This window comes from Puma concolor, chromosome A2, assembly GCF_028749965.1.
Source record: "Puma concolor isolate L17-30 chromosome A2, mPumCon1.1.hap2, whole genome shotgun sequence".
Taxonomy (NCBI): domain Eukaryota; kingdom Metazoa; phylum Chordata; class Mammalia; order Carnivora; family Felidae; genus Puma; species Puma concolor.
In genome coordinates, this window is record NC_141668.1 from 1,734,998 (window position 1) to 1,750,309 (window position 15,312).

The following is a 15,312-nucleotide window of genomic DNA, read 5'->3' on the forward strand; positions in this document are numbered from 1 at the left end:
GCACACTCACGCGCGCACACACAACACCTGAGACGCACGGAGTAGAGAAAGTTCCACCTGCAGAGGGCTGGCGGCAGGGACGCGAACCGCTCCTGTGCACCCTGGAGACCGGGAGCGGGGCTTGGGGACCCGTACGGCCTTCGCTGTGCTGCGGTCATTGTGCAAAGCAGCTAGATCTGCGAGCAACGTGGGCTCCCCGACGCAGGAGTGCACAAACTCAAGTGCGGGCGAGGAGGCGCGAGAAGACGCGGGCCACTGCTCTAGGTGACGCCGGGCCCAGAACGGGACAGCGTGTCTCGGAAGCTGGACTCGGGCAGCGGGGCCCACACCCGGACCCGGGGGTGCCACGCCCGCAGCCCCGCTCAGCGTTCGCGGGAGGGCGAGCGGGGTCCCTAGGCTGAGGCTCCGGGTCTGGCAAGCCCGGTCGCAGTCTCCGCCCCGCCATCGCCGCTCGGCGCCCCGGTTGTTTAGGACCCCGCGGCGCAGGGGCGGGGCGGCAGGCGGCCGGGACGGTGACAGGTGCGCCCCTCGGCCAATGGCGGGGCCCGCGCCCCTCCCCGAGCCCCCGCCGAGCGCGCCAATCGGCGGCCGCGCTGCGCTTCAAGTGCGCGGAGGGGCGCGGGTCCCCACTACGGCGCCAGCGGCCTCGGCGCGGTCGCCCGAGGGTCCAGCGCACAGAGCCGGGCTCCCCGGCCCGGCGCGTCCGGGCACTCGCCTGCGAGTTTGTGCAAAGCGCGTGCGAGCGCGGCCCGGGGCGGGGCCCGCACGGAGGAGGCGCCCGGACCATGGTCACCCTCGGCTGAGTTTCCGGCGGCGACTTTGATTATTGGCAAATAATCACCATAACAATACCGCACCCTGGGGCTCGCCACCACCACGCACGGAGTCCGCGAGCCCGCACGCGGCCGCGCCACCCGCCGCCCGGCCCTGCTCGCCAGCCCCACACAGGCCGATGGAAAAATCAAAAAATTTCCGCATCGATGCGCTGCTGGCCGTGGACCCCCCGCGAGCGGCCTCCGCGCAGACCGCGCCGCTGGCCCTGGTCACGTCGCTCGCGGCCGCCGCGTCTGGCCCCGGGGGCGGCGGCGGCGGCGGCGGCGGCGGCGGGGCGAGCGGCGGCGGGGCGAGCGGCGGGGCGAGCGGCGGCTGCAGCCCCGCGTCCTCGGAGCCGCCCGCGGCGCCCGCCGACCGCCTGCACGCCGAGAGCCCCTCGCCGCCGCGCCTGCTGGCCGCGCACTGCGCGCTGTTGCCCAAGCCCGGCTTCCTGGGCGCGGGCGGCGCGGGCGGCGGCGCGGGCGGCGCGGGCGGCGGCCCCGGGGGGCCCCACCACCACGCGCACCCGGGCGCCGCCGCCGCCGCCGCTGCAGCCGCCGCCGCCGCCGCCGCCGCCGCCGCGGGGGGCCTGGCGCTGGGGCTGCACCCCGGGGGCGCGCAGGGCGGCGCGGGCCTCCCCGCGCAGGCCGCGCTCTACGGCCACCCGGTCTACGGCTACTCGGCGGCGGCGGCGGCGGCCGCGCTGGCTGGCCAGCACCCGGCGCTCTCCTACTCGTACCCGCAGGTGCAGGGCGCGCACCCCGCGCACCCCGCCGACCCCATCAAGCTGGGCGCCGGCACCTTCCAGCTGGACCAGTGGCTGCGCGCGTCCACCGCGGGCATGATCCTGCCCAAGATGCCCGACTTTAACTGTGAGTACCGCGCAGCCCCCGGGCCCGGAAAGGAAGCCAGGGGGAAACGGGGGGAGGGGGAGTCCTGGCACACGGTTTTCCCGCGCGGCCTCGGCCGCCGGCCGCCGCCTGCCTCTCGCTCTCCGCTGGGAGAGCGCGGTGGAAGCGCCGCGAGGCCGCCTCGGCTCCGCCCGGGGCCCGCGAAGACTCGTGCGGACGGCGCGCGGTGGGATCGGCGGCGAGTTACTAAAATGGCCACGCGCGGGCCCTGCTTTCTCTTCCTCTCCTAACGGGAAGGGGCAGCTGGAGGTGTGAGACTCGAATCTAATGATTAACCGGCAGGCTAGAGAAGGAAGTGGTGAGGGAAGGCGAGCCGAGGAGCACCCGAGTTAGGCTGGCCTGGGGATTGAGGCCCCCCGGAGCCAGGGGCTTCTCTCCAGGGAAACGGACTTGACTTAGGTACCGCATTCTGGGTTCTGGAGGGACCCCCGGTCCCTCCCAAGAGGAGAGATTCAGGAGCACAGAACAAGAAATGGGCTTCAAGAGGCCAGGGCCGCAAGGCCAGGTCCCTGGCGACGCTCTGGCCGTCTGCGGGGTTGAGCCTGCCTCTGTGAGGGCGCCTGGGCCGCCGTGTGATGCCCAGGAAGCAGATGGCCTGACCCGAACCGAGCGTCGACGGGGCGCTCCTGCGGAAGGGGAGATACGTCTCTTTCAGTACCCCCATCTCGGGGACTCTGGGTAGCAGGTGCCCGCCCAGAATTGGAGGTCCCCAATACAGAGCGAACCCTTCCCCAAGGTAGGAGCAAGGGAGGGCTGGCCACCCCCACCCGGAGGAGAGCGGCTGGACTGTGGGCAGGTGGTACACCTCCAGGTGGCCTGGGCCACCTCGTCTTTCCTGGCCCGAGGGCAGGCACACTGGGCTGGCGCTCCGGGGAGTCTGGGTCTCCTGTCGGCTCGCCCCACCGGGGCAGCATGCACAGGCTGATGCCTAAGACTTCACGCTTTCAGCTGCAGAAGACCCAAACAAAGAGACCCCATTGTTTCCTTCTGGGTGGATGTGTTTAGACTGGGGAGATGCAGGCATAGGAGGGGAAAAAAGCAAAAAAGAAAACAAAAATAAGCACTTGGCAGAATTGAGATCCCTCTGCTAGAAGCCGTGGTTGTGACTAAACAGAGAAAAGCCAGGACCCTGAGGCTGGAGAAGTCACAGCCAGGTGAGAAAATCCCTGCGTGTGCACTGTTGGCCCACAGCCCACCCCAGGCGTTTCCCAGCTCAGCTCCCACAAGACCCTCATGGCCACCGAACGGCCGGCAGGCCGGCGGGAAGTCAGCCCATCCTGATCCCTACAGGGAAACCTCCAGCTCAACTCTTGTCTCACCTCATGTCTGAACCTGCTGATCCCGGGTCAGCCAAACCCAGGGCACTCTTCCCGGGCCTGGTCGCCAAAGCCTCCAAACCCCTGCTCACGGAAAGCCACCCCATGGGTTTCCCCTTATGATCTGCATCTCCCTCGGAGGGGGCTGCTGGCCTGCACACAGGCCTCCCCTGGGCACTGGGTCCCCTGACCACGGCGGGGGGGTGGGGTTGTTCTCCTGGGCCTGCGTGGAACTCAAGGTCGCTCAGAAAACCGGTGAAAGCCACATCCCTTTGCCAACACACTTCACCCATCCCTGGTTCCTAATCTTGAGCCAGAGGTAGCAGAGTGAAAACCCAGGCAGCTTTAAGTTTAGAACAGAAATCTGAACGCCGAGTCCTAAAGGGCAATAATAAGCCGGCCAGGATGCGGGCGTCTGTTCTGAGGGTTCCTCTTCTGGTCGCTGGAAAACCTGTTTGGTTTCCTTAATAGGTTGTCTCTGCTGTTGGATGGCATGTCCCAAATGGTCCCTTTGGAGCCAGTGTTTTAATTAAAGTTCTAATGTATTGTCAAGTTGGGAATTGGGGCCTCATTTAACTAAAGCTGGGGGCGTGGGCCTTCCCGTAAAGCAAATTGCCCACCCCGGGGGCCTGAGCTCAGCCGCTGGACTGGCCTCTTTTCTTCCCTTCCCTTTATTGTCTAACACTTGTCAGGCTCCTGGGACATCAAGGCAGGTCGCATTTTGAGGTCACAAAATTCTCTGTGATGTAACCGTGTGAAATTATGTAAATACAGCCAAGGGACCTCCTTGAACACTGGAAAGCCGGATCCCCCCCCCCCCCCCCCCCCCGCCCCCTTTGCCTAGGCCTTCCATTTGCAAAATGAGACTTGTTCTGAAAAGGCTTCCAGTCTCCCTGGGCTCTGCCCCTCTGCGACCTGGGTACGGGGCTGTCGGGAAGAATTTTCAGTGGGGGAGTCTGGTGAATTCACATGTTCGGGCCCAGGATTTGGTCCTTCTCCGGCCTTCCTCCTTTTTCCTTTCCCCCTTCTATGTACTTAAGGAGGGGACAGTGGGAATTCCACACCAGTCCTTTGCTGGCTGGGAAGAAACGGGACTGGTGATTCCTGGGACTTGTCTCTTTGAGCCTGGGCTGGGGGAGGACTCAGTGAGGAGTGGGAGGAGGAGTGCCCCTCTGGCCTCTGCTTCTGGCCTGTCCACCTTCTTCTACACCGCCTACCGGGTGCACAGGGCTGCTGTGTGTGAGACACTCTCTTTAATCAGAACGCCCAGGCCCTGGGTTAAAAAAACTTGGTCCCGTTAAACCCGACTTGCGTGGCTCCACCTGGCATTCGGAGCCTGGGCTCCAGGGCCCCCTCCAGGCACACCCGCGTCCCTGGGGAGAGGGCGTCCACACTGAAGGCAGAGCGGTGACGCCCTGGGCTGGTGGGCCGGGCAGCAGCCTTGCACAAGTGGCACAGGGCGCATTGGGTGGCAGTGGGGGCGGGAGGCCTGAGCCAGACTTCCAGTGTCATGCCCCTCTCTGTCCCCAGCCCAGGCGCAGTCCAACCTCCTGGGAAAGTGCCGTCGGCCCCGCACAGCCTTCACCAGCCAGCAGCTACTGGAGCTGGAACACCAGTTCAAGCTCAACAAGTACCTGTCGCGGCCCAAGCGCTTCGAGGTGGCCACCTCGCTGATGCTCACGGAGACCCAGGTACACAGCCCCCCCCCCCAACAGCTCACCCCCTGCCTTGTCACCTGTGCACCCCTGGCCCTCTGCTGGCCTGAGCACCTGGAGGCCGGTGGGTGGGGGCGGCTTTTGGACCCTTAGGGGGCGGGTTCCTGTCCTGGGAGAGTTAGCATCTCTGCCAGGGCTCACTTACCAAGCCCAGAGGTCCCAGAAATCTGCATTTGAAGGACACTTCACCGCCTCTTCCATTCCAAAGCAGTGGTCCCCAGGCCACGTTTGAGAAATTTTATTCCAAAAAGAGAGCAGGGGATTTGTACAGGTTTACAGATACGTCCTCTAGCTGCTCCAGTCCTACCTGGACAGTGCCAGAGCACCCCCAGAAAAAGACGGGAATCCCGAAGTCGAGGTCCCCGTCTGAGCCTCCTTGGAGGCCCCCAGCCCCACTCTGGGGGGCGCTGGTGCCTGGGGGGGGCACCCCTTCCCCTGAAGCCCACTCCTGGGCCTTGTGAGGACCGGCGAGGTGCAGGTGCAGACAGGACTCCAGAGAGAGGACCCGTAGGGAGTGACCAGTTTCTCACGCCCTCTTGTGCCCTCAGGTGAAGATCTGGTTCCAGAACAGGCGGATGAAGTGGAAACGCAGCAAAAAGGCCAAGGAGCAGGCGGCGCAGGAGGCTGAGAAGCAGAAGGGGGGTGGGGGCGCCAGCAAAGGTGGCCTCGGGGAGGACAAGGGGGACGACGAGCTGCTGGGGCCGCCGGCTGCCGGGGACAAAAGCGGCGGACGCCGCCTGCGGGACTTGAGGGACAGTGACCCTGAGGATGACGAGGACGACGACGACGAGGACCCCTTTCCCTACAGCAACGGCACGGGAGCGCACGTCTCCTCCGACTGCTCGTCCGAGGCCGATTCCCCACCCCCGCGGCCCAACGCGCCCGGGCACCAGCCCCCGCCCCAGTAGGAGCCCCGCGCCCCAGGGCAGCCCCGCGGCCCGCAGGCACCAGCCCCCGCCCCAGGAGGGGCCCCGCGCCCCAGGGCAGCCCCGCGGGCCCCCGCCTCGAGGCCGCGCATCCTGGGGCAGGTTCGGGCGCTGTGCCTGTCTGCTCTCCAAGGGACCGAGAGAGAGAGGGAGAGGGAGGTCCGGCGGGTGCACCCTTGAACTCCTGTCCTTTTTAATTTAATTTTGGTTAGTGTTGGGGGTGCTGTTTGTCAGACGACCTGAGCGCCACCAGGGGAAGGCCCCCACTCCTCCCCACTTCCTGAATGGAGAAGGCCGGGACCTCTACAGTGTTGGACGACCTGGAAAACTTGAGTATTGATAAAGGGAAACTGTTTTGTGCTTACCTATCTGGGGGGAACTTTATGTCACGAGCTTTCAAACTGCTGGAAATCTCAAAACTGTACTGTCTTTATTTTTGTACATTGTATTTATATATATATAAAGAAACGACTACTTATGCATGCTAAATTATTATTTAGCTTCTCCCATCGCCCACGATGGAATGTAAAATAAATTGGTTTTTTACTGGATGAGAGCGCAGATCTTTGGGGGGGTGAGTTAGGAAAGCGGACTTTACTATTTTTGTTTTTGAAATGAGGGGTTGGGTGTTATTCCACCGACCGAAGGTGCAAATCAGACTTGCAAGCCCGTGGGAGGAGCACCTCCCTCTGCGGGCGGGCGGGGCACGGTCCCGGGGCTGGGGAGTCGCAGGTGCGACAGGTTGGTGAAAATACCTGCGACCAGGCGTCCGCCTGTCCGGATGCGGGGATCCCAGGAGGGTAACGGGACTCGGTGGGTTTACTTTCCTAGCTGCTCGAGGATCTCGCGGCACCGGCGCTCCAGGAGTGGAGACGCACCATTCGAACGTTTCGGCAAATAAGCTTTACCACGACTGGACGATTTCACCGGCAGGCCTTTGGGGTCCGTGTGGCCCTGGGCCCCCCGGGTTGCCTCGCGTAACCCCGGGCTCGTTCAAGGGCCTGCCTCCCGCAGAACCTTCTGGGTCCGGCCGGAAACGGTTTTCTGGGATCCGTGCAGACGTCCGCGGGGACAGCGGCGGCGACAGGATCGCTTGGCGCCGGGTCTGCGACGGCTCCGGGTCAGTAAACCTTGCGGCGTGCGCCCTCAGTCACCGGCCGGGCCCGCCGCCATGTGCCGCACACATGCCCCCCTGCACCTGCGCCCGCCGCGCCGGCCCGGTGGCCCCTCCTGGGCCCGGAGGAAACAGGCGACAGGGCCCGCCCCGCGTGCCCTCCCCCGTCCTTCTGTGGCTCGCGCGGCCTCACTGGCCGCCGGGCGCGCGGGGAGCGCCCCTCCCCCTCCCGCTGATAAATGAGTTCAGGAGGGCCTGGCGTTTCATTTGGGTGATTACCGCGGGCCAGCGGGGCCACTCCTCTGCCTCAGGGCCGGGGTGAGATTAATATCCTCTCCGGCAGCTCATTATCACCCCGGGCTCGTTCCATAAAATGCAACGTCAGCCGAGGCCGGGCGCGGCGCTGCCAGAGCCGGGAGGGAGCAGCTGCGGGCAGGGCGCGGGCCTCGGCCGCCTCGGGGTCCAAAGGTGCTTCTGGGGACCGGGGACTGGGTTTGCAAGCTGTGGGGAAGCCGGAGGGCCCCGAGGAAAGGGGGTGGGGAAATTGGACAGGGGTGGGGGAGGGAGAGAAGGGAAAGAAATGCCTTTTGGGGGTTAAAAAAGCCCCCGCAAAACCTCCGCAATCTGTGGATCTGGCGTCTGCATTCCTAACGCGCTGGTGAGGTTCAGCCCGCAGCGATCTCTTCCCCGGCTGGCGGGCTTCGGCCTGGGGGTCGGGGGGGGGGTGGGCCTCCGCGCGCGGGGCTGAGCCCCCCGCGCCCGGGGTCGGTCCGCTCCCCCCACGCGACCCGGGCAGGAGGGGCGCTGGAAGCGGGCGCGCCCCGTGACCCCGCCCTTGCCCCCCCGGCGGAGCGGCCCGGCCCGGGAGCGGGGACTGGGCGGCGGCGGGGAGGCCCGGCCGCGGCCCCGGCGTCTCCAGCCAGCTGCCTAATCGCGGCGGAATTTATCTCGCTAATAAATTTAATGATCAATTCGTTCTTGTCAGCTCTTCCCCAAATCAATTATAGCAAATTTAAATATAATCACTGGCTCATCCTCACCCACTCGGGGCACCGCGAACAATTCGTTCCGCCTGATCAACGGCCGGCGGGCCCTGCTCCGCCCGCCTCGCGGGGCGCGCCCCCCACCCCGCTGACCGCGCGAGGCGGGGGAGAGACTCGCCAGCCCCCCCCCCCCCCCCCCCCCCCGCCCAGGACCCCGTTTCCAGGACCCGCAGCCCAGGGGGAGACGATAGCATTGGCTTCAGACAAGCCGGGCTTATGGCGCTGGCCTCCCGGCTTTCCACGGGGGCGAGGCCGCGCCGCGCAGGTCCTGGAACCCCGGGGCCCGGGCCCCCGCGACGCCTCCAGCCAAAGCGGACCCCGCTCCTCCGGGAACCCCAGCCCGACCCCCTGCGGGCCGAGGGCCCATCGTGCGCGCGCTTCTCTCCACCCTCGTGGAGAAAAGAGGCATCTGCCCTGGCCAGCGTCTCCAGCCTGCACGACAGGATGCGGATAACCTCCTTTTTTGTGACAAAGAAAGCGACGTACATGTATCCTCCCGGGGCGGCCCACGGGTCTCTCGTCCACAGCAGAGCTCTGGCCCAGGGTCCCAGGCCCCTACAGAAGCTTTCACAGCGGGAGCCTGATGAGTGCAGAATGTACTAGAACCTAGACGAACTAGGCCTGCTCCTTCGGAGGGGCGCCTTCCGCAGCCCATCCCCGGACCGGGGCAGCTCGGCAGGAGCAGCTTCCAAGACTTTGTAGGACACCAAAAGCACCCACAACAAAAGCAAAAATAGACAAGTCGGAGTACGTCACACTTTAAAACTTTTGCACAGCAGAGGAAACGGTCCACAGAATGAAAAGACAACCTAGGGACGGGGGAAGATGCTTGTAAATCACGTGTCTGATAGGGGTTAATATTCCAAGATGTAAAGAACTCACACAACTCGACGACACAAATATGAACCCACTTAAAAACAGGCAAAGGACTCGAGTAGAGATTTCTCTGCCGTAGACGGACAAGTGGTCCGCAGCACACGGAAAGGTGCTCAACACCACTGGTCACTGGGGGAGCACACATCAAGACCATGGTGAGATACTCCCTCACACCCTCTGGGACGACAGGTATAAAAACAGACCCATGGGGCGCCTGGGTGGCGCAGTCGGTTAAGCGTCCGACTTCAGCCAGGTCACGATCTCGCGGTCCGTGAGTTCGAGCCCCGCGTCGGGCTCTGGGCGGATGGCTCGGAGCCTGGAGCCTGTTTCCGATTCTGTGTCTCCCTCTCTCTCTGCCCCTCCCCCGTTCATGCTCTGTCTCTCTCTGTCGCAAAAATAAATAAACGTTGAAAAAAAAATTTTAAAAACAGACCCAGAAAATAACAAGTGTCGGCGATGGTGTGGAGAAGTCGGAACCCGAGCACACTGTTAAATAGCACAGCCACCCTGGAAAGCAGTATGCAGCTTCCTCAAAAACAAACAAAACACAACAACCCTGGAATTACCATCTGACCCAGCAGCAACCTTATTCCCGGTTGTGTGTCCAAGAGACGGAAAACTGCGTCTGGAAGAGAGAATTTGCACACTCGTGACCATTGCAGAGCCGCTCACGATAACCAAGACGTGGAAGAGGGACAGAGGAAGGAAAGGGAACACGCGCACACACACCGGAATATTATTCAGCCTCTAAAAAGAAGCAAAGCCCGTCACCTGCCACATGGCTGAACCTTGAAGACGTTTTGTGCACGCGATAAGCCACTCACAAATTCTCCCTGTATGTGGAATCTAAATCAAACTCTTAGAGTGGTGGGGCGTGGGGGTGCTAAGAGGAAGGGGAAAGTGAGTTTTTCAGTGGGTACAGGCTTTCAGTTTTGCAAGATGGAGAGATTCTAGGGATCTTTTGCCCAACCACGGGTAACAGTAGGGAGCTGACGCTGGCGATGGTTAAAACGAAGACAGGGGCGCCTGGGTGGCGCAGTCGGTTAAGCGTCCGACTTCAGCCAGGTCACGATCTCGCGGTCCGTGAGTTCGAGCCCCGCGTCGGGCTCTGGGCTGATGGCTCGGAGCCCGGAGCCTGTTTCCGATTCTGTGTCTCCCTCTCTCTCTGCCCCTCCCCCGTTCATGCTCTGTCTCTCTCTGTCCCAAAAATAAATAAAAACGTTGAAAATTAAAGAAAAAACGAAGACAGGCCCGCCTTCCCCCCTTGCCCTCCGTCCCCTCTAAAGACAGGACTCACTTGCTGTGGAAAATCCAAGGCACAGAGAGGGCGAGCCCCTGGACCAAAGCAAGGGGGTGTCTGGATGCCCGCCCCCCACTCCCCACCCCGCGCTGTGCGCCCCAGGCCCGGGAGCTCCAAGCGGCTTCCACGGAGCACCTCTGGGTTTGCGGGTTAACTCAGCCCTGCCGCCGCCCCTGCGCCCCCTGCCCCCAGGCCGGGGCCTGGAGACTGCGCCCCCAGGGTGGGGGGGGGGCCGCAGGGAGGGGGCAGTGCGGGCTGCCGGCGAGATGGGGGCGTGCTCCCCCCCCACCCCGTATCAAAGTCCCGCGGTGCATTGTGTCTCCCTCCATAAAACTAATCCCACGGGAGGTGTGACGTGCAGCGGGGACCTGCACCGGTCCAGACTACAAGGGCAAATATGTTTTTCAGATTTGGTTTTTATGGTCGGATTAAAGTTTATTTTCCGTAATAGGGCACCTAATAAAACCCATAAAGCCGGGTCGGGCCTCCAGCTGGTGGCCTCGTTTAACACTTTCACTTCGTAAATCACCTTACTACGCGCCAGGTGTGTCCCAAACTGGACGCCGACGAGAAACGCCCCCTCCCCCCACAAATGCCAGCGACAGGGCAGGGGGGCCGGGGGGGGGGGTGGGTGCAGGGACCGGGCGTCGTGGGAAGGGGGTCGAGGAGTAGGGGGGCCGGAGGGGCGGGGCCGGTGGAGCGAAGCCGGTCTCCCCCACCCCCCCACCCCCCGCCGCCCCCGCGCCGACCCCGCGCACCTGCCGCCCCCCAGGTGTGCACACGGTGCCGGACAATGTGCGGCTGCTCCGGGCCATTGTCCGGCCACGCTCGGGCGGGACAAAGGGTGCCCCCTCCCCGGGCGGCCTCGGCCGGGGGGCGGGGCGGCGGGCGCGGTTTACCCAGCTGGGGGGAGGAACAAAGGCCCGCCGCCTTATCTCGGCGGGGCGCGGGGTCAGGCCGGGGGCGCGGGGGGGCGGGCGGCCCAGGTGGGGTCGCTGCTGCCCGGGGCTGGGAGAGGGGCGCCGGGGGTGGGGGTGGGGGTGGGGTCCCCGCTGGGAACCGGGACCTTCCGAGCGCACGAAGCGCCTGCGCTTAGGGGCCAAGTCGGGCGGTTTTCACTGCGAGGCCTCTGGTCTTCCCGTGGTTCCTGTGCCATTCCCGGTCGCCCTAACCCTCCCTCTCCTTCCGTCCGGCCCTGAAGTTTCCTGTTCTGCTGAGAAGTTAGACCTAGAAAAAGGGAAAACTAGAATATGGGTCGTCTGGGGGAGGGGGCCACAGAGGGCAGAGGGGCGGCCCCCGTCCTCCGAAGCCGGTCCTGCGCCCCCGGCAGGTGGCTGGGCTCTCGGGCGGGGCGTCCTCGGCAGCCCGGGGCGGGGGGGGGGGGGGGGGGGGACGGGGAGTTGGGGGGGGGGCTCAGCTGCCTCCTGCAAACCCGCGTCCGGCCAGAGGCCCCCACCAGCTGGTGGCTCTGCTCGGTGCAGCAGAGGCCAGCGCCGCGACAGGAAACTCGCGGTTTACTTTTTAAAATAGACAAATCTGTGAAGGAAACGCGGATTGGTTTTCTTCCCGGGTCTGCAACCCGTTCTTCGCACCTTTCATCGCCCCGGTGGATTTACCTGCTGATGACTCTTTTCCAAGGGGTGTCACCAGAGCCCCCGGATTAGGTGCCTGTGTGACACTGCGGCCTTTCTGTCCACAAACTCGATGACAATAGCCACCTCGGTGCTTCATGCAACCAGACTTTCCAGAAACCTCCGAGCCGCCAGACGCCGCTCTAGGCACTGAGGTGCCCTGGTGCATAAGCCAGCCCCGAACCTCCATCCGCCTGGAGTGACGCTGTAGCGGGAAGAGAAGGACCAGTAGGAAACCGTGGGAACACACACCGCGCAGCCGAAAGGGGCGTGAAGACATGAGGTCATACCCGAGCTGGTACATCATTGTAAAGTAAGGCCAAGGCAGGTCTAGAGCATGGAGCACAGTCCTCCGGGACGGTGGCCGTCCTTTGGGACGTCATCCCAGATGGGGACCGTGCCGGCGCTGATGGGGCAGTGAGGGAGCGGGCTGTCTCCCTTTCAGAGGCTAGGAAGGAAGGACCAGAGGCCTTCAGGAATCGTGCGGGACACCGATCCATCACATGCTCTCCTTCTGACGCACAGTCTTCTTAGCCCTTCTGCTCGAGTAAAGACCGCACAACACAGAACAGAGAGGCGTGTGGCTGGTGCAGACAGGACTTTGGGGAGAGAAATAGATAACGTGGGGTTTCTTTCTGTTCTTCTATGGAGATATGATTGACAGAATACTGTACGAGCTTCAGGTACATAATGTCTTAATTTTAATAATTCGCATATTTAATTTTTTTTAACATTTATTTTTGAGAGACAGAGAGAGACACAGAATCCGAAGCAGGCTCCAGGCTCCGAGCTGTCAGCACAGAGCCCGATGCAGGGCTCGAACCCACGAACCAAGAGATCATGGCCTGAGCCGAAGTCGGACGCTTCACCGACGGAGCCCCCCGGGCGCCCCTAATTCACACATTTAATACCACTCCAGAAAATAGAAGAGAAAAACAAAATTTCCACATGAAAGATTCGTGGTCAGTTTCAGAGGTGTGGGGAGATCTCTGGAGGAGGGAGCTCTGGAGCAGCGACCCTATGCCAGGCCTGGGCTCATGTGCCACTGAGAGTGGGGCCCTGGGACGCCACCCTCACCACACAGTTACCACGGGCCCCCTCTGCATCTGCTAGGCATCACGCAGCCTCCCCTTCCCGCGGTGTGTCTGCGTCCACACGTCTGCACACGCTGTCGTCCCAGCTAGACTTGTGTCACCGGCACTGTCCTTACGACCCATTCTCCTGGATGGGAGGCAAGCCCATCCCCCCACGGGGAGTCGCTGAGCCCAGAGCAGCGGGGCCACGGAGAAGGGTGGGGACCCCAGAGCCCCGCCACCGGGGCCTGTGTCCTGCCTCACCTAGAGTATGGCTGGGGCGAGTTCCTCCCGCCCTGGGCCGAAGTGCCCCCGGCTGTAAAGTAAGGGCCCTCTCAGTTCCCATCTCACAGGGCACTTGGGGTTGGACGACAACATTTATAGCATGCCAGGGACCACATGCCAGCTCTGGGATCATTAAACCAAGAAGAATACCCCCTGCCCCCATATGCACCTCTCTGCCCCAAGGTGTTCAGCGCCCTGTGGCACACAGGACACACTCGCAGGGCCTGCCGGAGCAGCTGTAGGTCAGGCTAGTCTGGGGAGGGGTGTTGTGGAGGAGGGGGGGGAGGGGGAAGGAGGGAGGGGGAGGGGGAGGAGGGGGCGCATGTGGCGGAGAGGGGGCTCTCCGCAGACAGGGCTGGCGTTGGAGGTGTGGGTGACATCCTGGTCCCGGCACACAGGCACACACCGACTGGGTGGCCTCGGGCAAGTGACGTAACCTCTCTGAGCCCCCAGGTCCTCCTTTGGCAAGCGGGATAGCGGTGGCCGCGTCACAGAGTGGCCATGAGGAACGGCACCACGGCAGCGCAGACGAGTGGCTGGTCACCAAGGGAGCAGCCCCCCCACACCAGCCCGCCCGCGTCTCCCGCGGGGGTCTTGCGGTCTCCCTGCGCCACTCGCTGCCCTCCCGGGCTTGCCCGTCGGGGGACGTCTGTGCCTGGCGTCACCCCGCCCCGACTCCGGCCTCCGCTGGGGGCCCCGCCATCACCGCCGACCTGGGCCTGTTACCCCGCGGCTCATCCTAATCCCCGTGGCCTTTCCTCCACCGTTCAAGATGGCGCTTGGGCGCCACAACCCAGCGAACGGGGCCAAGGGCACAGGGCAAATGAGCGTGTATCCTTCCGACGAGGTCAGAACCCGGCACTTTCACTTCTGCTCACCTGGCAGGCTCCGCACACGGCCACGGCGAGCCTCACTGACAACGGGCAAATCCGCATTTCCAGGTGGCCTTGGGCCTAGCTGAAGATGGGGCTTCTACCCCGGAGGACAAGGCGGGCGAGCGAGCACTGGGAAACGACTCTGCCGCAGGTGTGTGTTTGGGTTATTTGTCTTGTGGCAAAACGTTCATAGCCAGATGCGTCATTGTAGCCATTCGCAGTGAGCGCTTCAGGACATGAAATCCACTCCCGTCAGCACTGTCCGCCCCAGACTCTTCCATCAACCCCCAAGCTCTGTCCCCACCAAACAATAACCCCTCCCTCAGCCCTTGGGTGCCTCTACTCTACCTCTATGAATTTGGGTTCTTTTTAGAATTTTTTTTAACGTTTATTTATTTTGGAGAGCAGAGACCGAGCATGAGCATGAGCAGGGGAGGGGCAGAGAGAGAGGGAGGCACAGAATCCGAAGCGGGCTCCAGGCTCCGAGCTGTCTGCCCAGAGCCGGTCGCGGGGCTCGAAGCCACGAACCCTGAGATCGTGACCTGAGCCGAAGTCGGACGCTCAACCGACTGAGCCACCCAGGCGCCCCGTAATTTGGGTTCTTTTCAACCCCCTACAGTACCCAGCGGAGATGTGAACACATGAAAAGGGCCCATAAGTTGAGTTGGTTTTTTCCCCCCATTCAGCAAAATTAACACCACCCACCAACCCTCCGTCCCACGTGCGATGCGGCACCCAAGTCCAGGGTCCACGTTTCCCTTAGAGGCGTTAGCATGTCTGCGTGGAGCTCAAGTAAGTGATTCCCGACTAGGATGTCCCCCAAGAGCCCAAGGGTTGGGGGGCATGGTTCACAGAGTCAGGAGCGACTGGAAAATCATCATCCCTGGCCAAACATTTCACCTGAAAACAGGGCCAGTGCACCAAAAAACACAAGTCTTCTGCTAAATTTGAAACCAGAGATATAGGCTGATTTTGTAGCTCTCAGAAATCATTTCCTCGATTTCACAGGTAAAGAAAACCCCGGAAATGCCCCATGGTTCACTCTTGGCAGCTTTCAAAACTGCTGGAAAAATCCAGAGAGTTTCCAAGAAGCCGCCAGGGGAGCTCACAACCTGCTCGGATCTCTGGCGGCCGCCTGTGAGCTTTTCTCTCCGACCCCCCCTTTGCAGGTGGACTGGAGGGTCCCTGTGTGTCCGGCCAGGCGCCCATGGAAAGGCCCCACCTGCGAGGCCCTGGAGGCCTTCTATCTTCAAAAAACAAAGTAATTCACTTTTAATGACCGCCAGTGTTTTCCTTCCCAGTTCTCTTTGAGCAGATAATGTGTCTGAGGCCTTCCCGACAGGGTTAAACCACCGTGACCTTCATAATCAGAGAACAGAAATAAATTATATTTACTCATAAATGTTACTCACTCTCCAGTGCCAGCTGCCCCCT

At 62.8% G+C, this 15,312-nt stretch overlaps 1 protein-coding gene and 1 long non-coding RNA gene across 2 annotated transcripts; both read left to right on the top strand.

Annotated features, from left to right (window-relative positions):
- The first annotated feature begins 648 nt into the window (after positions 1-648).
- MNX1 (motor neuron and pancreas homeobox 1) lies at positions 649-5,727 on the top strand. The gene is made up of 3 exons (XM_086685316.1): positions 649-1,685; positions 4,571-4,731; positions 5,304-5,727. Exons 1-3 carry the CDS (start codon positions 953-955, stop codon positions 5,661-5,663), a joined length of 1,254 nt encoding a protein of 417 aa, XP_086541442.1. The 5' UTR covers positions 649-952; the 3' UTR covers positions 5,664-5,727.
- A 7,601-nt stretch (positions 5,728-13,328) lies between these two features.
- On the top strand, positions 13,329-15,280 carry LOC147582913 (uncharacterized). The gene is made up of 2 exons (XR_015242575.1): positions 13,329-14,029; positions 14,887-15,280. It is a non-coding gene; the product is annotated as an uncharacterized LOC147582913 (long non-coding RNA).
- The last annotated feature ends 32 nt before the right edge of the window (positions 15,281-15,312 follow it).